At 43.3% G+C, this 24,936-nt stretch overlaps 3 protein-coding genes across 3 annotated transcripts in view; 2 read left to right on the plus strand and 1 right to left on the minus strand.

Moving 5' to 3' along the window:
- The window catches only part of LOC144012340 (uncharacterized), a 31,210-nt gene extending 16,265 nt beyond the window's left edge, over window positions 1–14,945 (plus strand). Inside the window, exon 3 of the mRNA XM_077511728.1 lies at window positions 13,454–14,945. Coding sequence (XP_077367854.1) covers window positions 13,454–14,736 — 1,283 coding nt within the window. The 3' untranslated portion in view covers window positions 14,737–14,945. The remainder of the gene's footprint in view (window positions 1–13,453) is intronic.
- The window catches only part of LOC144010356 (uncharacterized), a 144,955-nt gene that overhangs the window by 53,834 nt on the left and 66,185 nt on the right, over window positions 1–24,936 (minus strand). The window lies entirely within an intron of this gene.
- On the plus strand, window positions 2,656–5,178 carry LOC144002853 (uncharacterized). Its single transcript, XM_077498480.1, has 2 exons — window positions 2,656–2,779; window positions 4,670–5,178. Exons 1-2 carry the CDS (start codon window positions 2,656–2,658, stop codon window positions 5,017–5,019), a joined length of 474 nt encoding a protein of 157 aa, XP_077354606.1. The 3' UTR covers window positions 5,020–5,178.

A 24,936-nucleotide genomic window follows, 5' to 3' on the forward strand; every position in this document is an offset into this window, starting at 1 on the left:
AAGCACACAAGAATACATGGTGGGAAGTCGGGGTGTGAATTGCCTCGTACCTGCCGATTCGATTCGTATCACGATTCATAGGTCACAATTCGATTCGATACCGATTAATCCCGATACGGTTTTGTTTGTCAATTGCTGCGATTTTTTTTTTTAACTCAAATTTAGAAAATACTAATCAGTAATCTTGTACACTGTAAGATTTGTATGAAAATGTATTATTTATAGGCGGCACGGTGAGCGAGTGGTTAGCAGGTCCGCCTCCCAGTGCTGAGGACTCAGGTTTGAGTCCGGGCTCCGGCCTTGCTTTGTGGAGTTTGCATGTTCTCCCCGTGCTCGCGTGGGTCTTCTCCGGGTACTCCGGTCTCCTCCCACTTTCCAAAGACATGCATGGCAGGTTAATTGGACGTTCCGAGTTGTCCCTAGGTGTGCTTGTGAGTGTGGATGGTTGTTCGTCTCTGTGTGCCCTGCGATTGGCTGGCAACCAGTCCAGGGTGTCCCCCGCCTTCTGCCCAGAGCGAGCTGAGATAGGCGCCAGAACCCCCCGCGACCCTTGTGAGGAATAAGCGGTCAAGAAAATGGATGGATGTATTATTTATCTGAAACTTCAACCTTATAACTCTGAGCCACATAGTAAACATTTTTCCATGTTTAAGTTGTGAACTCTAACTATAAGACGTTTTGTTGAATATTTTCCCATCAAAAATTGATATTTAAAAATCAATTCTGCCACCTATTGAATCGATTCGAGAATTGCGTCCTGTAATATTGCGATATATTGCCGAATCGATTTTTTTAACACCCCTAGTGGGAAGGAACCATTCAGTTGCAGTGTTTGTCCTAAAAGATTCTCTTGTAAAAAGCTTGCTGAGAGACACGAGTGTGCTGGTGAGAATGGCAGCCATCTTTGAAGCTTCAAAAAATGAAGGGAAGTGAGACTGGTGTGCTGTAAAAGTGTCAATGCATCTTAAGTGTAAATGTAATGCTTTCAAAACTACTCAACCTGTAAATATTAAATGTTTGCTGTTAATGTGTTTAAATGTCAATGTATGGTTTTTTTGTACGTAATTTAGGAAGTTATTTTTGTTTGCTTCTGAATGTTGTTAATGGTTGTTTGTTGATGTTGTGTATTTGCTTGTGTGAAACACATTGAGTTGCTTTGTGTATGAAATAGAAATAAAGCCACCTTGCAATTTTCCCCAAATAAGCGTCGACAATACGTTCAGACACACAAAGCCATCTGCGATTAAAATTTTTTGTTGAACAGTGTTATCACTGAAATGATTGACGCAAATGTCCTACTCTTTGTTGCTAACTCAACCACCACAGCTCCGTGCTAGCTAACACGCCATATGCTAGTGCATTTTGCACATTTTATCTTTCTATGTAACAATTTTGACATGATTAGCATACAATATTCAGATGACATCAGAACAAAATTGTGTCCATACCTGGTTTTGATTCTTTCATTTTGCATGTAGTAATATCATTTCTGTTCATGTGGCACTTTTGCCTCTGCAGGCAGATTGTTCTTGTCGTCAAACAACCTTTCATCACATTTTGAAATCAAAATACACATCAAATGGAGTAGATGCCACCTGGACTTCCGGGCTTCACACACCAGCTCCGTTTCCGGCCACTGCTGCGACTCACAGGCGGCGTTCCGACAAAAATGATCACATTAAGAGAAGCGACAGTACAATGCAATTGCATTTGTACTTCTGAGTGTGGCGCTGATGAGATGATGCTCCCCCTGGTGGGAAGTGTGTGGCAATACCTTACATCCCTAGCCAATCAGCATTAGTGCCCTCCCTACAAATAAGGAGTCAGTTGGTACCTGCCCTCAACTTACTCCTTGGCTCTGAGGTCCGCCTCCTTGACTTCAATGGCTTGTCATCATCAGTCATCACGAACATTTTACCTTCATTGGAAGGTAAGTGTTGCGTCAAAACTTTGCTGAAGGAAAGTGTGAGAGCAACAGATGACAAAAACTGGCCAAAAGTCTTTTGTATTACTTGCAGTACAAATAAATATTGTACATATCAATAATATATCATCAGATACTGTACCAAACATTTACTACTAACTAAGACCAGTAATTAAACTCATAACACTTGGTGGTTTAAATCTCATCCCAGATAAACTTTCAGTTTACCTCAAAATGCCTGATCAACTTTCATGGCGAATTTTTAAACTGCACATCCACTTCAATAAACTGGTGCCATTTAAAACTTTATACAATTATATCGGGAACAAAACGTTGAAAAAGGGAATGAAACTTTCGAACTGCAGCAAGCAAAAAAAAAAAAAAATGGCGGCATCTGTCAATGCCTTGATGACAATGCTTGCTTTGAAGCCTCCGCCCAGTTTCCAGCAGCCAATCATAAGGCAGCGGGGGCGTGTCCTGCCTGACTTAACTTCCGCCGCACTTCCGCAGGTCTTCTGTACTGTGTGTGCTGTCGGCTATCCAGCTCAGTGCTCTCAGTCTAGTTAGCTTAGCTTAGCTTAGCTTAGCTTAGCTTAGCTTAGCTTAGTTTAGCTTAGTTTAGCTTAGTTTATCTTAGCTTAGCTTAGCTCGCTAGCCGCTATCAAAGAGAAGCACATAACACGTGGTCAGGAAGAGACCAAGTGTGACTTTGTTGGCATTATTGTGCCAAAATGTCGGCGAGAACGACACCAAAGGACGAGGAGGAACATTTTGGAGTCAAAGAAGAGAACGAGCAACATTTTCAACCGCTGGACGATGTTTGCGAGCAGCCTCGAATTGTGCTACACGCAGCAGGTTTGTACACTTGTTATTACTCTCCCTTTCTGAAGCACAACTATAAATACTATAAAGCGTGAAGAAATTTCAGCGCTGTTCAATTCAACTTTATTCCAGACAGGGGACGGTTATCCAGTCATCAGACAGTCATACCAATGTCTGTAACAGACGTGTGCGATTTGAAGAACACTTTAAGGTCCAGGATATTATTGTATTAAAACGGTGTTTCCCCACATGCATTTTTTTACAATATTACCACATTAATCTTTTTGTCATGATTACTCCATTATTACATTCAACTACTGTTGCAACCACTGTTCATTTTGACAAGAAATTTCAATTTAGTTTGTCTTTTGACCAAAATGTATCAAAGTTGTAGTCATAATTTAGTCTTAATCCAATTTTAGTATTGACATTTTAGTCACCATACATATCAACGTTTATGCAGAAAATTATAGCACACCTATTTGGAACTGTAGTTTAACACGCAAGACACATTTCACACAATGGTGTCTTTATTGTTTCAATGAAACGTGTTTAACTGACAATAATATGACTTAGTTTTCACCTGAATAAAAAAAAAGTGCATAATTAAATTGCTTGAGATTAATCTTACAGCTGCGCAATGAATGTAACCATGTTTGAACATTGAACAAAGTGCAGTGAACACTGAACAGTTTCTGAGTGGTTCTTTTCTCCAACTCGCGTTTAATTCATTCTGATTGGATTGTGTGAATTTTCGTCACTCTGTTGTTTTCGTTTTCGTTTTAGCCATTGACAAAATTGTCAGTCGATTTTAGTTGTAGTTATCGTCTCAATGAATGGCTTCTATTTTAGTTTCCGTTTAATTTTTGTCTGAAAAAAACAAGTTTGTCACAAAAATCATGACATTTTTTTGTTTACGAAATTATCGCTAGTTGCCACTGTAACATTCATGAACTCAACTTTATTTATAAAGCGTCTTAAAAACAGGCATTGCTGTATACAAAGTGCTGTACATGAAATATAAATCGGTTGTGCAGTCAAGAATAAGCTAACAAAACAAGAACAAAGCAAACATTTCGAAGTGTGTATACAAGTTTTTGTGTTTTTTTTTTACAAGTAAATACATTTTACATCAGTAAATTAATAATAGACCTGGTCAAAATAGTCCGTGTGCCGCGTCATCCTGTGCTGCCAGCATGTGAGCAGTGCTAATTTCGTCAACGAATAATTTTCAGCATGAAATTTTTCTTTCAGATCGAAATTAAACAAAAACTAAAATAGAAGCCATTCATTGACATGATAACTAGAACTAAAATTGACTTACAATTTAATCAATGACTAAAAGGAAAATGAAAACAACACAGTGACGAAAATTCACACAATCCAATCAGAAGGAATGAAACGCGGGTTGGAGAAAAGAACCACTCAAAGTGTTCACTGTTCACTGCACTTTATTTAATTAATTTAATTATTTATTTCATTGTGCAACTGTAAGATTAATCTCAAGCAATTATGTACTTTTTTTTAATTTAGGTGAAAACTAAGTTATATTATTGTCAGTTCAGTATGTTTCATTTAAACAATAAAGACACTGTTGTATTAAATACGTCTTGTATGTTAAACTACAATTACAAATACATGCCACCCCAACCACCCCTACTTTGTACACAGATGTTTGGTAAAGCGATTTTCCCCCTGTGCTATTTTGATCAACAAATTGGCTGCAACAATGTAACAAGGGGGAAATATTGAACATTTCATCTCGTCACTGGACACGTGGTGAAGGAGCGCACACCCTCGAGATGAATGGATTCTAAAAAAAAATAAAATAAAATAAATTCGATTGTGACAGTACTATCAACTCACACTTGAAATTTGACTTGACCAAACCAAATGTGTGTTTTGTCTTCTTGTGTCCTGCAGACGTCGCTGAGAAATATCTTCGTCCTGACCAAGAGGACGTGAAGCCTCCGAATGTTAAAAAGGAGGAAGAACATCCATACATCGAAGAGGAGGAAAAGCCCGTTCGTGTCAAAGAGGAGGAGGTTGAGGACGACGTCACCAAGTCGCCACTGACCTTCGTCCCTTTAAAGAGTGAAGATGAAGACGAGGATGGGGAGGCGGAGCTTCCAAGCAGCAGCTCAACTCAACACATGACGACAGAAGGTGATGCAGACCCCTGGCGACCACCACAAGCACAAACTCATCATGACATCAGGGCTAGAGATAGACCGATATGTTTTTTCAGGACCGATACCGATGGAGATTATTAGTAGTCAAGGAGGCCACTAACCGACATTTGAAGTCGATATTCATTGACAGTAAAGGAGGGAGGTGTTTGGCGTCAATTTTTTCTAAAATACAAAAGCCAATCTTGCATCTGTTGTGTCATCTAAAAAAGTGACATATTGCTCAAGTTTTCGAAAGTAAATATTTTTCCCCCAAATTTAAAAACGCCTGCAATATTAAACGTTGACATTTCTGGTCACAAAAACAAATGGTTCAGAAGATTCCAAGGGTCAGTAGCATCTCTTATAAAGTGAACTGAAAATTTCAAGAAATAGCTCCCACAAAGGTTTCCCTCAGAAGTCAACGTTTGCAATAAACAAAAGAACACAAACTGGTGAAAAACCTTAGATCATCCTTTGATCCATAGATCAAAGTGCTCCATGTGCAGTGTTGTCGCCAAACTTTTTTTTTTTTTTTGGATTGGCCAATCCGAGTGTGTGGTGGGCCCAAGTCGAGGTGCCACTGTAGAAACGATAATACACATCAACTCACGCTTGACCAACCTAAATTTGGGTTTGTCTCTTTGTGTCCTGCAGACATTGGTGAAAAATATCTTCGTCCTGACGAACAGGAACTGAAGTCTCCTCATGTGAAAGAGGAGGAGGAGGAGGAGGAGGAAGAGCATCCTTATTTTAAAGAAGAAAAAAAGCCCCTTTGCGTCAAAAAAGAGGAGGTTGAGGATAACGTCACCAAGTCACCAATGACCTTCGCCCCTTTAAAGAGTGAAGATGAAGTCAAGGGTGAGAGTGAGGAGGGCAGAGGGGCGGAGCTTCCAAACAGCATCTCAACTCCTCAAAACATGACTCCAGAAAGTGATGCATACCATTGGGGATCATCACGAACAAAAAGTGATGACACAAGGTCCCTTTCTTCTTATGATGATGATAATTATGATGATGATTTTGATTATGACGATGATGATGATGATGATGATGATGATCTGGATGGTAATGGTGAACACCCTGATGGTGAGAGGTCGTGTCACACTGACAACAAATCCTGGGAATGTTCTCACTGTGGGAAAACAATGAGTTCAAAAGGAAGTTTGAACATTCACTTGAGAAGACACACTGGAGAAAACACTTTTGTTTGTACACACTGTGGCAAAAGGTTTTCTCGGCAGTCAGATTTAAAAACACACACAAGAACGCACAGTGGGGAAAAACCCTTTGCTTGTACATACTGTGGAAAAAGGTTTTCTCAGCAGTCAATTTTAACAAGACATACAAGAACGCACACTGGGGAAAAACCTTTTGCTTGTACAAACTGTGCCAAAAGGTTCACGCAGAAGTCACATTTAACAGCACATGCAAGAAGACACACTGGCCAGAAACCTTTTTCTTGCTCATGTGGAAAAAGTTTCCTTTACAAAGGATATTTAAAAAGACACATAAGAAGCCACACGGAAGAGAAACCGTATTCCTGCTCAGATTGTGGAAGAAGTTTCTCTTACATGTCAAATTTACGAAAACACACAAGAACACATGAGCTGCTTTGCCACCAGCAAGACCAGGAACTTTGAGTTTTGGGGAAAGGGAGTTCTTGGTTGTAAAAGTTCAGCTGGGAAGTTAGAATTGTGTTTCCACGCCGTCTTTGAGTTCTCGGTAATTAATTCAAATGAGTTTGATTGAGCCCAGCTGATGTAAAAACAACGCCCCCAAATTTGACCAATCAGCCGTGGACATTGCAGCCCGCCCCCTTAAAGTTCCTGCCTGGCTCAGCAAGACTCTGCTGCCGAGAGAGTACTTGGATGCCACCTGGGGAATTGAATTACCCTGCAAAATTGTTGATGGTGGAAAAACACCCAAACTGAATTTTACCAAGGTCAACTGAAAAGTTCTCCAAAAGTTCCGGCGGTGGAAAAACTCGTATAGTGAGAACTGAGAAGGAACCATTCAGTTGCAGTGTTTGTGTTAAAAGATTCTCTCGTAAAAAGCTTGCAGAGAGACACGAGTGTGCCGGTGACAATAGCAGCCATCTTTGAAGCTTAAAAAAAATGAAGGGAAGTGAGTCTGGTGTGCTGTAAAAGTGTCAATGATTTTGAATTAAAAAAAACGAGTGTAGGAAATATTTAATCCCTCCCTGATTTTGAGACTTTTCATACTAAGTGTCATATTTTGGTTTTGTGGGGGGTGGGATTTTGTTTCTTTTGGTGTTTTTGGTTGTTTGTCATGTGTTCCTTGTCTCTTCCCTTGTCCCGTTATGTCAAACCACGTCCACCTGAGTGTGTCTTCCCTTCCCAGTGTATCCACCAATCAGCTTCCCTTGCCACTTGTGTCTTGCCCAGCTGTGTCTAGTCATTGTCAATTAGCCTGTGTGTATTTAGTCACCTGTTTTCCGTTAGGTTCTTGGGGGAGTCATTGTGCCTGTTCATGTTCATGTCCCTGTTTTCCATGCCATGCCATGCGTTTGTTTTTTATCTTGTTGATTTTTTCCATAGTCCCTTGTTTACATTTTTTGTTAATTAAATCCCCTTTTTTACTTGCATCCCTGCCTTGCCCTGTTTTTGTTGCCCCCTGCATTTGGGTCCTGCCTCCAACACCCCCACACCTTGACACTAAGTATGTGTGTATGTTTGTGTATATTTACACGCACCCACCTCTGGAGATGGGGAGCGCCGGGCATAGCCCGAAGAGGCTCCATTGTTGAGGCGGCCAATCGGAGCTGCGGCCGTAAGGTGGTCGGTGCCTGTCGCGGCGACAATCCTCGAACCACCAGTGGTCAGGGATGCTGTCAAGCTGAAGAAGGAGTCCTATCGGGCCTTTTTGGCCTGTGGTACTGCGGAGGCAGCTGACAGTTACCGGCTGGCCAAGCGGAACGCGGCTTCAGCGGTTGCTGAGGCAAAATCTCGGACATGGGAGGAGTTCGTTTGAGGTCATGGAAAATGATTTCCGGACGGCTTCGAGGAAATTCTGGTCCACCATCCGGCGTCTCAGGAGAGGAAAGCAGTTCACCATTAACACTGTATAATGGAGATGGTGTGCTGCTGACTTCGACTCGGGACGTCGTGAGTCGGTGGGGGGAATACTTCGAAGATCTCAATTGCACCAACACGTCTTCCTTTGAGGAAGCAGTCTGGCGAATCTGAGGTGGGCTCTCCTATCTCTGGGGTCAAAGTCACTGAGGTGGTTGGAAATCTCCTCGGTGGCAGGGCCCTGAGGGTGGATGAGATCCACCCGTAGTTCCTAAAGACTCTGGATGTTGTGGAGCTGTCGTGGTTGACCCGCCTCTAACGCGCCTTGGTAAATAATTTGCAACGCAATTGCAATTGCTCAAGATTTTTTTTTTTCGTATCAGAATTTGCATTTCTGCATGTTTTAGTTTTGTTTTAAGGTATTCACAAAGGCAAAGGGCAAAGTTAAAATGTTAATTTACAATGATTCGCCCAGCTCCGCAAACGGAGATGGGTGAATTTGTCGGCTGCGTGACGTCACTCATGCGGATTTTGACAGCACGCACGTATTATTATTATTATTTTTCACTCACTCACTCACTCACTCACTCACTCACTCACTCACTCAAAAAAGCTTACATGTGTGAATGAGCGCGTAAAAAAACAAAACGTGCGTGCTTTCAAATTGCCGCACGAGTGACGTCACACAGCCGACAATTTCGCCCGGCCCCGTTTGCGACACAAGCCCCCCCCCCCCCCCCCCCCCCCACGCCCCCCCGCCCCCCTCCCGCTCTGCGATTGGCTGCAGGGGTGTAAACACTGTCTTTCCACAGAAACGTCCCGCTGTTTACAAACCAAACACAAAATTACAAAATACAGGATGGGGCGGTGGGGGTTTATAGGACAAAATCCCCCCAGAAATTAAGAGAAGCCAGATCTGTAAATTGACAAGTAGTTTGTTTGTTGAAATCCTGCATTTAAAAAGTGCATTTTCCTGAGTGAAACCGGCAGACTGGGCCTTTAAACTCATAACATTTGGTGGTTAAATCTCATCCCTGATAATAAACATTCAGTTTACCTCAAAATGCTTGTTCAACTTTGGCGAATTTTTAAACTGCACATTCACCACAAAAAAATGGAACTCTTTTCACTAAGTCAAATTTAAACGGGCATTTAAACTTTACAATTATATCGCGATCAAAACACTGAAAAAGGGAATGAGGCTTTCGATTCCAACTGCAGCAAAAATGGCGACATCTGCCGATGACTTGATGACAATGCTTGCTCTGAAGCCCCCGGACAATTTCCAACAGCCAATCGTAACGCAGCGGGGGCGTGTCCTGCCTGACTTCCGCCGCACGTCTCCATTCGTTTCTTCACGTGCTCACTGCCGTGGCCGGCGGCCACATCGCGTTTCATCAGACGTCCTCTGCTAATTCATTCTTTCTTATTTGGTGTTGGACTGAACACACAGGACTCCCATCACCATTTTGAAGGTCTGCGACACCATTTATTAAATGTCGGCGTGTGTTTAAACTCGTCTCGGTGCGCGTTGATGCTTCTTGGCCTTAGTTAGCTTAGTTTAGCTTAGCTTAGCTTAGCTCGCCAGTCGCTAACAAAGAGAAGCACATAACACGTTTGTCAGGAAGAGACCAAGTGTGACTTTGTTGGCATTATTGTGCCAAAATGTCGGCGAGAACGACACCAAAGTACGAGGAGGACCTCTTTGGAGTAAAAGAAGAGGACGAGCAACATTTTCAACCGCTGGACGACGTTTGCGAGCAGCCTCGAATTGTGCTACACAAAACAGGTTTGTACACTTCTTATTACTCTCCCATGCTTAGCACTACTATATAGCGTTAAAAAAAATCACTGCAGTCCTCATTATTGTACATAGTAAGTAAATTCAACTGTTATTTTAAAGAGTGAAATAAATTGATTTGATTGGTTGATTCCGGACAGGGGCCGATTATACAGTCATGAGACAGTCATTCCAATGTCTTTGACCAGATGTATGTGAGTTGAAGAACTCTTTGGTCCACGATGCTGTTGTATTAAAACGGTGGTATAATACTACAAAAAAAATTTTTTTTTACAAAACAGTCACAATTTTGTCCATGATTACTGCATTATTGTATTCAACTGCTGTTGCAACCAGTGTTAATTTTGACAAGAAATTTTAATTTAGTTTTATAGTCTTTTGACTAAAATTAACAAGTTTCAGTCATAATTTAGTCTTCTGATTGTATTTTAGTTTTGATCCAATTTTAGTCGACTAAATTCACAGTTTAGTCTATTTTCCTTCAGCATACGTTTAAACTTTTATACAGAAAATTATAGCACACCTATTTGTGACTTTAGTTTAACACGCAAGACACATTTCATACAATGGTGTCTTTATTGTTTCAATGAATCATGTTCAACTGACAATATTGTAACTTTTCACCTGAATAAGAAAAAGTGCATAATTAAATTGCTTGAGATTAATCTTACAGCTGCACAATTTATGTTTATGTACAACACTTTGTATACAGCAATGCCTGTTCTCAGAGCGCTTTATAAATAAAGTTGAGTTGAGTTAAAGTGCAGTGAACGCAACATTTTCTGAGTGGTTCTTTTCTCATTCATTCTGATTGGATTGTGTGAATTTTCACGACTGTGTTTTTTTCATTTTCATTTTAGTCATTGACGGAATTGTCAGTCAATTTTAATCATAGTTATTGTCTGAATGAATGGCTTCTATTTTAGTTTTCATTTAATTTTCGTCAGGAAAAACAATTAGTCACGAAAATGATGATGTCAATTTTTCGGCGACAAAAATATCACTGGTTGCAACTGCAGCATTCACGAAGACGGGAGTCAATGACAATCGATTCCGTTTTGCAAATCAGTGCCGAGTTCATATGGGCATATATGCGAACTGCGCACAAGACGACACGTGAAAATGGAATGAAGCGGTTGCGCTTAATTAAGGTCAATTAATGAGTGAATTAATTAATGGAGGAAAGATTGAGGACTGGAGTAAGGCTCACTTCCTGTTGAAATTGGATTACTTCCTATTGATAGGTCACCTCTTGTTGAAATCGGGCCACTTCCTGTTGAAATCGGGCCACTTCCTATTGGTAGGTCACTTCCTGTTGAAATCGGGCCACTTCCTGTTGTTTCTAAGTCACTTCCAGGTCACTTCCTATTGAAATCAGGTCACTTCCGGGTCACTTCCTGTTGAAAACAAGTCAGTTCCTGTTGATTTCAGGTCACTTCCTATTGAAAGCAGGTCACTTTCTGTTGAAATTGTGTCACTTCCTGTTGATTTCAGGTCACTTCCTATTGAAAGCAGGTCACTTTCTGTTGAAATTGTGTCACTTCCTGTTGATTTAAAGCCACTTCTGAGTCACTTCCTGTTCATTTTATGCCATTTCCAGGTCACTTCCTATTGAAATCAGGTCACTTCCTGTTGAAATCGTGTTGCTTCCTGTTGATTTGATGCCACTTCTGGGTTACTTTCTGTTGATTTTAGGCCATTTCCAGGTCACTTCCTGTTGAAATCAGGTCACCTCCTGTTGATTTTTAGCCATTTCTGGGTCACTTCCTGTTCAAATGAACAGGTCACTTCCTATTGAAATCAGGTCACTTCCGGGTCACTTCCTGTTGAAAACAAGTCAGTTCCTGTTGATTTCAGGTCACTTCCTTTTGAAATCAGGTCACTTCCTGTTGAAATCGTGTTGCTTCCTGTTGATTTGATGCCACTTCTGGGTCACTTCCTGTTCAAATCAACAGGTCACTTCCTATTGAAATCAGGTCACTTCTGGGTCACTTCCTGTTGAAAACAAGTCAGTTCCTGTTGATTTCAGGTCACTTCCGGGTCATTCCTGTTGAAAACAAGCCACTTCCTGTTGAAATCGGGTTATTTCCTGTTGAAATCAGGTCACTTCCTATTCAAGCCGGGGCATTTCCCGGCGAGAATCCCTGGTGTACCAAATCAATTGGCCAAGATGGCCGCCACCCCTAGTGAGACTCTTGGACGTAACTTAATCATTTGGCCAAGATGGCTGCCGCTGAGGGCAGGCGTAGGGTACAAAATAGGAAATTGTGATTAAGGCGTGAATTTTGGAACTAAAAAAGGAGAATTGGTGGACTACATTGAAGTTGGAATGTAGTGAATTGGATGAAGAATGTGGAAGTAAATGTGAAATGTAGAATGTAGGGAGAGGTAGGGTACAAAATGGGGAATTGTCTTAAGGCGTTAATTTTGGAAGTGAAAAAGAAGAGCTCATGGCGTGAATTGGTGGAATATATTGAAGTTGGAACAAAGTGAATCGGATGAAAATTGTGGAAGTAAATGTGAAATGTAGAATCTCCCATTATGAATACATTGGAAAAAACGTGTACGAAATCGGGAATTGCGAGTAAGGCGTGAATTTTGGAACAGGAAAAGAGCTCGTGGTATGAATTTTAGGAATATATTGACGTTGGAATGAAGTAAATTGGATGAAAAATGTGGAAGGAAATTTTGAATCTTCCATGAAGAATGCATGAGGAAAAATTGGGTACAAAATGGGGAATTGTGGGTAAGGCGTTAATATTTGGAATATGTTTAAATTGAAAGATGAGAATGGGATGAATCATGTGGAAGTAGGGGTCTTCCAGCCTAACTATGGTTACAAATAGGTGTTTTAATTTTCTATGTAAAAGTTGAAATGTATGCGGATGGACAATATCAACTCAACTCAATTTAGTCGACTTCAATCAATAGAGATTAAAATGGTGACCTTATATCGGCTGTCAGATTTTTAACAAGGCCAATACTTTTTTTCCTTTTTCTTTTTGTTTTTTTGGATGGGCTAATCCGAGTATGCGGTGGCCCCAAGTCGAGGTGCACTGTAGAAACAATAATGCACATCATGTCACGCTTGAAATTTGACTTGACCAACCCAAATGTGTGTTTGTCTTCTTGTGTCCTGCAGACGTCGCTGAGAAATATCTTCGTCCTGACCAAGAGGACATGAAGCCTCCGAATGTTAAAGAGGAGGAAGAACATCCTTACATCGAAGAGGAAGAAAAGCCCGTTCGTGTCAAAGAGGAGGAGGTTGAGGATGACGTCACCAAGTCACCAATGACCTTCGCCCCTTTAAAGAGTGAAGATGAAGTCAAGGGTGAGAGTGAGGAGGGCACAGGGGCGGAGCCTCCAAACAGCATCTCAACTCCTCAAAACATGATTCCAGAAAGTGATGCAGACCACTGGGGATCATCAAAAGCAAAAAGTGATGACATAAGGTCCCTTTCTTCTCATGATGATGATGATAATGATGATAATCTGCATGGTAATGATGAACATGCTGCTGATGATAGGTCGTGTCACACTGACGACAAATCTTGGGAGTGTTCTCACTGTGGGAAAACATTGAGTTCAAAAAGAAGTTTGAAAATTCACTTGAGAAGACACACTGGGGAAAAACCTTTTTCTTGTTTAGATTGTGGCAAAAGCTTCTCTTGGAAATCAGATTTCACAATACATACAAGAAGACACACTGGGGAAAAACCTTTTTCTTGTTTAGATTGTGGCAAAAGCTTCTCTCAGAAGTCAGCTTTAACAACACATACAAGAAGACACACTGGGGAAAAACCTTTTTCTTGTTTAGATTGTGGCAAAAGCTTCTCTCAGAAGTCAGCTTTAACAACACATACAAGAAGACACACTGGGGAAAAACCTTTTTCTTGCTCAGACTGTGGCAAAAGCTTCTCTCGGAAGTCAGATTTAACAACACATACAAGAAGACACACTGGGGAAAAACCTTTTTCTTGTTTAGATTGTGGCAGAAGCTTCTCTTTGAAGTCAAATTTAACAAAACATTCAAGAACACACACTGGGGAAAACCCTTTTTCTTGCTCAGATTGTGGCAAAAGCTTCTCTTTGAAGTCAGCTTTAACAACACATACAAGAAGACACACTGGGGAAAAACTTTTTGCTTGTACCCACTGTGGCAAAAGCTTCTCTCAGAAGTCAAATTTAACAACACATACAAGAACACACACTGGGGAAAAACCTTTTTCTTGCTCAGATTGTGGCAAAAGCTTCTCTTCGAAGTCAGCTTTAACAACACATACAAGAAGACACACTGGGGAAAAACTTTTTGCTTGTACCCACTGTGGCAAAAGCTTCTCTCAGAAGTCAAATTTAACAAAACATTCAAGAACACACACTGGGGAAAAACCTTTTTCTTGCTCAGATTGTGGCAAAAGCTTCTCTTCGAAGTCAGCTTTAACAACACATACAAGAAGACACACTGGGGAAAAACTTTTTGCTTGTACCCACTGTGGCAAAAGCTTCTCTCAGAAGTCAAATTTAACAACACATACAAGAACACTCACTGGGGAAAAACCTTTTTCTTGCACAGATTGTGGCAAAAGCTTCTCTGACAAGTCAGCTTTAAAAATACATACAAGAATCCATAGTGGCGAGAAACCTTTTTCTTGCTCAGCCTCTGGCAAAAGCTTCCCTGCCAAACCTAAATTAAGAAGCCACATAAGAACACACACCGGACAGAAACCATATTCATGCACAAAATGTGCGAAAAGCTTTGCTTACACCCATTCTTTAACAGCGCATGCAAAAACACACACTGGAGAGAAACCGTATTCCTGCTCAGATTGTGGAAAAAGCTTCTCTTCCATGACAAATTTAAGAAAGCACACAAGAACACATGGTGGGAAGGAACCATTCAGTTGCAGTGTTTGTCCTAAAAGATTCTCTTGTAAAAAACTTGCTGAGAGACACGAGTGTGCTGGTGAGAATGGCAGCCATCTTTGAAGCTTCAAAAAAGGAAGGGAAGTGAGTTTGGTGTGCTGTAAAAGTGTCAATGCATCTTAAGTGTAAATGTAATGCTTTCAAAACTACTCAACCTGTAAATATTAAATGTTTGCTGTTAATGTGTTTAAATGTCAATGTATGTTTTTTTTGTACGTAATTTAGGAAGTTATTTTTGTTTGCTTCTGAATGTTGTTAATGGTTGTTTGTTGATGTTTGTAGGTGTTGTGTATTTGCTTGTGTAAAGCACATTGAGTTGCCTTGTGTATGAAATAGAAATAAAGCCACCTTGCAATTTTCCCCAAATAAGCGTCGAGAATACGTTCAGACACACAAAGCCATCTGCGATTAAAAATTTTTGTTGAACAGTGTTATCACTGAAATGATTGACGCAAATGTCCTACTCTTTGTTGCTAACTCAACCACCACAGCTCCGTGCTAGCTAACACGCCATATGGTAGTGCATTTTGCACATTTTATCTTTCTATGTAACAATTTTGACATTATTAGCATACAATATTCAGATGACATGAGAACAAAATTGTGTCCATACCTGGTTTTGATTCTTTCATTTTGCATGTGGTAATATAATTTCTGTTCATGTGGCACTTTTGCCTCTGCAGGCAGATTGTTCTTGTCGCCAAACAACCTTTCATCACATTTTAAAATCAAAATACAAATCAAATGGAGTAGATGCCACCTGGACTTCCGGGCTTCACACACCAGCTCCGTTTCCGGCCACTGCTGCGACTCACAGGCGGCGTTCCGACAAAAATGATCACATTAACAGAACCGACAGTACAATGCAATTGCATTTGTACTTCTGAGTGTGGCGCTGATGAGATGATGCTCCCCCTGGTGGGAAGTGTGTGGCAATACCTTACATCCCTTGCCAATCAGCATTAGTGCCCCCCCTACATAAGGAGTCAGTTGGTATCTGCCCTCAACTTACTCCTTGGCTCTGAGGTCCGCCTCCTTGACTTCAATGGCTTGTCATCATCAGTCATCAAGAACATTTTACCTTCATTGGAAGGTAAGTGTTGCGTCAAAACTTTGCTGAAGGAAAGTGTGAGAGCCACAGATGAGAAAAACTGGCCAAAAGTCATTTGTATTACTTGCAGTACAAATAAATGTTACATATATATATCAATAACATATCAGATACTGTATCACCTTCCCATGGGCTCACCACCGGTGGGAGGGGCCACAGGGGTCGGCTGCAGTGGAGGCTGGGTGGCAGCCAAGGGAGTAGACCTTGGCGGACCGACCCCCCCAGCTGCAGAAGCTGGCTCTTGGGACATGGAATGTCACCTCTCTGGCAGGGAAGGAGCCTGAGCTGGTGTGTGAGGCAGAGAAGTTCCGACGAGACATAGTCGGACTGTCCTCCACACACGGCTTGGGCTCTGGTACCAGTCCTCTCGAGAGGGGTTGGACTCTCTTCCACTCTGGAGTTGCCCATGGTGAGAGGCGCAGAGCAGGTGTGGGCAGTCAGAAAGAGTTTAAACGCCTCCCTCTGGCAGAACTTCTCCCTTGTCCCGGGGGAGGAGAAGGTTCCGAGTGGGCTATGTTCCGCGCCTCCATTGTTGAGGCAGCCGATCGGAGCTGCGGCCATAAGGTGGTCGGTGCCTGTCACGGCGAAAATTCTCAAACCGGCAGGTGGACACCAGCGGTAAGGGATGCCGTCAAGCTGAAGGACTCCTATCGGGCCTTTTTGGCCTGTGTTACTGTGGAGGTACCGGCTGGCCAAGCGGAACGCGGCTTCGGCGGTTGCTGAGGCAAAAACTCGGACATGGGAGGAGTTCGGTGAGGCCGTTGAAAATTACTTCTGGATAGCTTCGAGGAAATTCTGGTCCACCATCTGGCGTCTCATGAGAGGAAAGCAGTTCACCATTAACACTGTATAATGGAGATGGTGTGCTGCTGACTTCGACTCGGGATGTCGTGAATCGGTGGGGGGAATACTTCGAAGATCTCAATTGCACCAAGACGTCTTCCTTTGAGGAAGCAGTCTGGCGACTCTGAAGTGGGCTCTCCTATCTCTGGGGTCAAAGTGACTGAGGTGGTTGGAAAGCTCCTCGGTGGCAGTGTCGATGCGATCCGCCCGGAATTCCTAAAGGCTTTGGATCTTGTGGGGCTGTGGTGATTGACCCGCCTCTACAACATTGCGTGGACATCGGGGACAGTGCCTCTGGATTGGCAGACCGGGGTGGTGGTCCCCCTTTTTAAGAAGGGGGACCGGAGGGTTTTTCCAACTTCAGAGGGATCACACTGCTCAGCCTCCCTTGTAAGGTCTAAGTTGAGTCCCGGATTCAGGAGGAGCAGTGGTTTTCGTCCTGGCCGTGGAACCGTGGACCAGCTGTACACCCTCAGCAGGATCATCGAGGGTGCGTGGGAGTTCACTCATCCAGTCCACATGTGTTTTGTGGATTTGGTGAAGGCGTTCGACCGTGGGTGCTTCGGCAGTATGGGGTACCGAGCCCCCTGATACGGGCTGTTTAGTCCCTGTCCGGCCGATGTTAGAGTTTGGTTCGCATCGCTGGCAGTAAGTTGGATTCGTTTCCAGTGAGAGTTGGACTACGCCAAGGCTGCCCCCTGTCACCGATTCAGTTCATAACTTTCTAAGAATTTCTATGCGTAGCTGAGGCGTCGAGGGGGTCCGGTTTGGCTGCCTCTGCACTGCATCGCTGCCCTTTACAGATGATGTGGTGCTGTTGGATCTCCAACTCTCACTGGAGCGGTTCGCAGCCGAGTGTGAAGCAGTTGGGATGAAGATCAGCATCTCCAAATCTGAGATCATGGTCCACAGTCGGAAAAGGGTGGTGTGCCCTCTCTGGGTCGGGAATGAGATACTTTCCCAAGTGGAGGAGTTCAAGTATCTTGGGGTCTTGCTCACGAGTGAAGGCAGGATGGAGCGGGAGATCAACAGGTGGAGCGGTGCAGTGTCCCGAGTGATGTGGACTCTGTATCGGTCCATTGTGGTGAAGAAAGAGCTGGGCCAAAAGGCGAAGCTCTCAATTTACCAGTCGATCTACGTTCCAACGCTCACCTATAGTCACGAGCTGTGGGTCGTGACCGAAAGAACGAGATCCCGGATACAAGCGGCCGAAATGAGTTTCCTCTGCAGGGTGTCCGGGCTCTCCCTTAGAGATAGGGTGAGAAGCTCGGTCATCCGGGAGGGACTCAGATTCGAGCCGCTGCTCCTCCGCATTGAGAGGAGCCAGCTGAGGTGGCTTCTGGTTCGGATGCCTCCTGGACGCCTCCCTGGGGAGGCGTTCCGGGCGTGTCCCACCGGCGGGAGGCCCCGGGGACGACCCAGGACACGCTGGAGAGACTATGCCTCTCGGCTGGCCTGGGAACGCCTTGGGATCCCACCGGAGGAGCTGGTTGAAGTTGCCGGGGAGAGGGAAGTCTGGGTTTCCCTCCTAAATCTGCTGCCCCCGCGACCCGACCTCGGATAAACGGAAGAAGATGGATGGAAACACGTGTCTTCGAGCAAATAATTTTTTAAAACAAATAACTTTATAAACTAACTATTTAGTTAATTTGAACAAAACAGTCTCTAAAACGTGTAGACAATTTGAATTTAAACAACGTATACAATATCAACAACAAACTTCATCGGAAACGCTTTGCTTCTGAACGAAGCTGACGTACAGACGGACTAGTCCGTGCGTACAACATGCTCAAATCAACCGTGATTTAAATGTCGAACTGTGTTGTTGTTTTTGAGAAAATGGAAAGTTTTGAAATAATTGAGGACGGGTAAAACTAAGCAAGCCTCGTCGGTATTTGATAATTTTAAGAATATATCGTCTGTTGTAGTCTTTTTTTTTTTTTTTTGTCCTGTTTTCTTTTCCTTTTGTTCGAGTGCATGGTTCTATGTTGTGTGCTCACTGCTAAATTTGCAATTCTCGTGTTCTTTGGATTATTTGGGGGGTCTGTTGATTTTCCTTAAAAATGTCTAATTGTTTGTGTATTATTGCACTATATCGCCACTGGGTATCTTCAAACTTGTTTTCAATTGCATGTTGTCACGCCGCCACCAGAGTGGCGGTTCATGCTTTTGTTTTTACAGTCATGTTCCTGTTTTATTTTGATAGTCCTGACTCCACTCTCACCCCAGGTCACTTACCCTTCCTGCAGCCTCACTGATTACAGGTCCACGCCCATGATCACTACCACCTGTTCCTAATCAACCCGGACATAAAAGCCACCTGAATTCTCTCCTCGTTGCCGAAGTGTCACATATCTCAGTGCATGGAAGCGTCCTCTCAGTCCTCGTACCACCGTCCTTGTTTGATGTCTAGCCTTGCCTTGTCTTGCGCCTTTAGTTTGCCCTGTTTTTCCTCCCTTGTGGAGCGCCTTTTGTTGTCCCTGTTTTTGAGTGCCCTTTTTTGTATCTCCCGTTTGGAGCTCTTTTTGTTCAGCCTTTTTTCCCTCCTTGCGAGGCGATTTGAGTTTCATTGGATTAAAGCTGCAGCCTTGTTGGCCAACTTACACTCTGCGTCTGAGTCCTACCTCCTCGCTTCGTGTCAGTACACTTCGGCCAGGATGGACCCAGCGGAGAAGTTGGTGGCTGCACTTCGGCAACAGGCTGTCCGCCTGTCGCACCTGGAGGAGGGCCAGCAAGCCATGGTCATCCGGATAGATGAACTTGCTGGACGGGTGCAGGAGCTGGTGAACCACCTGCAACACTCCTCGCCAACCGTCACGAAACCGGAAGCAGCTGAATACCCGATCCCGACTCCAGCCTTGACCGGGGCTGGAATGAGACTGGCCTCCCCGGAGCGATACTCGGGAGAACCAGGACATTGTCAGGCATTCCTGACCGAATGTGACATTCACTTCGAACTCTCACCACAGGCATTTCCCACAGACCGTTCCCGCGTGGCCTTCTTGATTTCCCACCTGACGGGACGAGCCAGAGACTGGGCCACCGCGGAATGGGCACGGCACTCCCCGACTTGCTCAACCGCAGCCGGGTTTAGCAGGGCTCTCCGCCTCGTTTTCGATCCAACCAACATGGATCGAGAGAAGACGCGAGAACTCAGCCATCTCAGACAAGGGAGAGAATCGGTTAATGATTACGCCATCCGATTCCGTACACTAGCAGCCAAGAGTGGCTGGAACGACACAGCTCTCTTTGACCACTTTTTGAAGGGGCTCACAACCTCCATGCAGGAACTCTTGCTTCCAAGTGACTTACCCAGCGACCTGGACTCATTGATTTCGCTTGCCATCCGCACTGATCATCGGAGGCGGGAGCTCAAGCAGAGCAGCGGACTCCAAAAGATACCTGGTTCGGGACCCCTCCAGCATCCACTGGCAAGTGAGACTTCAAGATATGCATTTCCCCAGTCATCCACCGCAAGGGAGGTCAGTGGAAATGACGAGGAACCCATGCAGCTTGGTCGGACCCAGCTAACCATCGAGGAGCGACAGCGGCGCCGCCAAGAAGGCCGCTGCTACTACTGTGGTGAACTTGGTCATCTGGTGGGATCTTGCACCGTGAAGAGAGGTCCACCGGTGAGTTTCCCGTCACCCCGTCCTGCTAAGACTCAAAGAATCACGCATGTCCGGATAAGCCACCATGCTATGACCATAGACCTGCCAGCCCTCATCGACTCCGGTTCCGACGAGAGCCTCATGGACTGGGGCCTCGTGAAACGGCTACGGGCCACCACCGAACCCCTTCCCCTAACCGTCCAGGCCAGAGCGCTTAATGGCAAGGAACTCTTTTGCATCACCCATATCACCGAACCCCTAGAAGTACGAATTGGACAACACATCGAAAACCTCCGTTTCCATGTAATCCAAGCTTCGACACCCACTTTGGTTCTGGGACACCCTTGGCTACGTCAACACAACCCCCGAATCGACTGGAACTCCGGAAACGTACTGGAATGGGGAATGGACTGTATGGATCACGTTTTGGAACAGTCATCAACCAGTGCATCCTCAGCCACGGTCAACCAGGTGACGCTTGAGCCTCTCGCTCCTGAACCTCGCCAGTCACCGTCTCAAGCCCCCGAGTCTCGCCGGGCGCATCTCCAAGACCCTGAGCCACACCAAGTCTCTGCATCATGTCACGCCAAGTCTCTGCATCAGGTCCCGCCAAGTCCCTGCATCACGCCGACCAAGCCAAAGCCGACCAAGCCAAAGCCGACCAAGCCAAAGCCGTCCATGCCAAAGCCGTCCATGCCTAGGCCGTCCACGCCAGGGCCGTCCACGCCTAGGCCGTCCACGCCTAGGCCGTCCACGCCAGGGCCGTCCACGCCTAGGCCGTCCACGCCAAAACCGTCCACGCCAAAACCGTCCACGCCAAAACCGTCCACGCCAAAACCGTCCACGCCAGAGCCGGCCACGCCAAGCCTGCCACACCTGCCAAGCCCACCACGTTTTGCCAAGTCTGCCAAGCCTGTCACGCCAATTCTGCCATGTTTCGCCAGGTCTGCCAAGCCTGTCACGCCAATTCTGCCACGTTTGCCAAGCCTGCCGCGCCTCGTCAAATCTGCCAAGCCTGCCACGCCAAGTCTGCCACGTCTGCCACGCCTCGCCAAGTCTGCCAAGTCTGCCAGGTCTACCAAGTCGAAACTATCCACGGGATCCCCTTGGTACTTTCCAAACCTGATCCGGCGCTAGGAAAGGGCCTTCGGAACGGTCCCGACGGGACTCTCGTCTGGCGTCATGGACGCCCTCCTGAACTGCCTTTTTGTCTGGGACGGATGGGTGGGTCGTGTTCCCTCCTCCGTGCCCCCTTCCGCCCGCCCTTGTTTTTGGACTCCTTGCTGAAAGGCCGTCAAGGGCCGGCCATTGAGGGGGGGGTACTGTCACGCCGCCACCAGAGTGGCGGTTCATGCTTTTGTTTTTACAGTCATGTTCCTGTTTTATTTTGATAGTCCTGACTCCACTCTCACCCCAGGTCACTTACCCTTCCTGCAGCCTCACTGATTACAGGTCCACGCCCATGATCACTACCACCTGTTCCTAATCAACCCGGACATAAAAGCCACCTGGATTCTCTCCTCGTTGCCGAAGTGTCACATATCTCAGTGCATGGAAGCGTCCTCTCAGTCCTCGTACCACCGTCCTTGTTTGATGTCTAGCCTTGCCTTGTCTTGCGCCTTTAGTTTGCCCTGTTTTTCCTCCCTTGTGGAGCGCCTTTTGTTGTCCCTGTTTTTGAGTGCCCTTTTTTGTATCTCCCGTTTGGAGCTCTTTTTGTTCAGCCTTTTTTCCCTCCTTGCGAGGCGATTTGAGTTTCATTGGATTAAAGCTGCAGCCTTGTTGGCCAACTTACACTCTGCGTCTGAGTCCTACCTCCTCGCTTCGTGTCACATGTGATGCGTTATATGTTTACACGAAAATAAAAAGTTACGAGTACTTAATTGTGAGTTATTCCGAAATGTTCAAGTTCTTGCATTCAAGCCATACGTTTTAAAATGCTTGAATTTGCGGGAGCTGGATTTCAAGCGGAAAGGTGTTCTGCCTGTTAATGCCGATCTACAAAGATGCTCAATAACACATAACAGGTGTTGTGAACTGGAAGGAGCTGCCTGCAGAGTACAAAATAATGTACAGTACTTCTTCAGCACCCACATCAACTGCTGCAAAATTTATTGACACTCGAGCTGAATGTAAAGGAAGGGAAATGGACATTTTTTATTATTTTTTTTAAAAGATATATAATTATGGGCGTTTTAAGCCACGCCACTGAAGACTGAGCGTTCTGCCGCATGCTTAATCCAAGAATCCTGCACAATTGAGGAGTCTGCTTTCGAGAAGGAACAGGAAGCATAAATGTGTAATGTAAACGTGGAAACCACCCGGTGTAATAACCTTATTTATTGATTGATTGAATTTTTATTTTGTAATTTTATTTTCATTATTATTATTATTATTATTATTATTATTATTAATTTACTCTCAGGTGTAATAACCTTATTTATTTATTGATTGAATTTGTATTTTATTATGATTATTATTTATTCAATCTCTGGTGCAATAGCCTTATTTATTATTGATTGATTGAATTATTTATTTTATTATTACGCTTTTGTGAATGAATATATTCCATCACGACAGAAATCAGTTTGCGTCCACCTTGTTGTTTTGACAAAACCACCATCAAAGACACGATTTACTGCAATTACGCTACATTGGCCATTCGGTGGCGCTGCGCTACACTACTACTTAACATTACTTTGAGTTTTTTTTTTTTTTTTTTTTTTATTTGCTGTAAGACATACAAACATGGTAACAATCAAAGATTTTCAGTATAAGTCAACATTACTTTGAGTTAAGATAGTTTACGTTTCGGCTGAGTTAAAAAAAAAAAAAAAGACGGAATTGGAGACCACGTGTTTCCGGTAGAGCTCCACTCACGTGTATGGGGCTATCGGCTATCCAGTCGTTCATATATTCAGGTCAGTGTTCTCGGCCTAGTTAGCTTAGCTTAGCTTAGCTCGCTAGCCGCTAACAAAGAGAAGCGCATAACACGTGGTCAGGAAGAGATCAAGTGCGACTTTGTTGGCATTATTGGGCCAGAAATGTCTTCGAGAACGACACCAAAGTACGAGGAGGAACTCTTTGGAGTCAAAGAAGAGAACGAGCAACATCTTCAACTGCTGGACGATGTTTGCGAGCAGCCTCGAATTGTGCTACACACCGCAGGTTTGTACACTTGTTATTACTCTCCATTGCTTAGCACTACTATATAGCGTTAAAAAACAAAACAAAACATGCAGTCAGGACGGTTAAACAGTCATCGGACAGTCATACCAATGTAACAGTCGTGTGCGTAGGGTTTTAATCAAGATGCTCGAGTGATTTATTTGCTCTGTGGAAGACAAAATGGGACACAGTTTTTCGTATTCGTCATCTGCACCACATGTGCTGCTTCCCCCTGCAACTTAGTGTCGCGATGTCCACATCTGCATTTCTTTTCTAAGATGAATGGAATATATTCTTCCAAAAATGTTAAGTAATGCTAAGCACCTTCATTTATACAGAACTGGCCAGAAAAACACAGTATTTGTTATTTTATTTCAACCGCCCAAAGAAAATGGGAAAGCAATGCATTGGTTAAAGTGGGACAGTATTTATTTATATAAATACTTTTTTATTTTTTTTTATTTAAATGTATTATTATTATTATTATATAATTATTCTGTTGTTTTTATTTCTATTTCTATTTATTTTTTGCAATAATTTTTTAAAATGTTTTTTAATATCATTTTTATTTTCATTTTATGCATTTATTTGTTCATGTCTTCATTCACCTTATTTATTTTAATTTATTTATTATTCTGTTGTTTTTATTTCCATTTATATTGTACTTTAAAAAAAAAAGTTTTTATATCATTTTTTATTTTCACTTTATGCATTTATTTGTTCATGTCTTCATTTACTTTTTAATTTTTTTAATTTTTATTTTAACAGTTTCGGTCCTCCATACAGAAGAAGTGTGAGCGGGATTGTGGGCCGTTTGGAGATGCAATGTAGCCAACTCGCGGCCTGTCGTCGTGGCAACCCTCATTTGCAGGAACATTAAAATGAATCCGATGAATCTGAAATAGTGCTGGGCGATATATATCGGCATGACGATAGAAAAATGTTTATTGTGCCCTTTTCTTACCTAACAGCATGAGACAAATAGCCAAATATTTCTAGTTGACTGTTGAATAATTCAAAATTAATAAAACTTAAGCAGTCTAAAGAAGAGTCGTCACAAAGGAAACGGAAGATCAGTAAAAATCTCATCTTCTTATTTTTGCCTTTTACTGTTTGAGGATATTCGACACTTGTGGATTAAGAAAGGAGTAGTTAACAATTTTTACCACTTTTCAAAAGGATTATTATTTCTTCAAAGTTAATGCCCATTTTTGGATTACTTTTGAGATTTTTTTTACTTTTAATTTTTCGTTTATTCTTTTTTTATCTTTTGATGGATTACCTGTTTCTTCATTGAGTATTTGGAATTACCAATGACTGAGTATTCATTTAATTTGATAAAGGTATAAACTTAATGTCCATTTATTTTAACTTATTTATTTATTATACGTTTTATTTATTTATATTATCCTGCTTTTACAAACCAAAATCGATCTGTTTGCCGTTTTATGAGAGTTGAGTTTCAATAAATATTGGGAAAAAAAAAAGTCTATTAACTGTTTGTTTATGATCTTTTCCTCCATCAAGCAGCTT

The sequence above is a fragment of the Festucalex cinctus genome, chromosome 1 (assembly GCF_051991245.1).
Source record: "Festucalex cinctus isolate MCC-2025b chromosome 1, RoL_Fcin_1.0, whole genome shotgun sequence".
Classification (NCBI taxonomy): domain Eukaryota; kingdom Metazoa; phylum Chordata; class Actinopteri; order Syngnathiformes; family Syngnathidae; genus Festucalex; species Festucalex cinctus.

Excerpts from the sequence above, each read along its gene's own strand:
- LOC144002853 (XM_077498480.1), top strand. The coding sequence starts at position 2,656 with ATGTCGGCGAGAACGACACCAAAGGACGAGGAGGAACATTTTGGAGTC. Across the intron at positions 2,780-4,669 it reads AATTGTGCTACACGCAGCAG|ACGTCGCTGAGAAATATCTT; the intron begins GTTTGTACACTT and ends TGTGTCCTGCAG.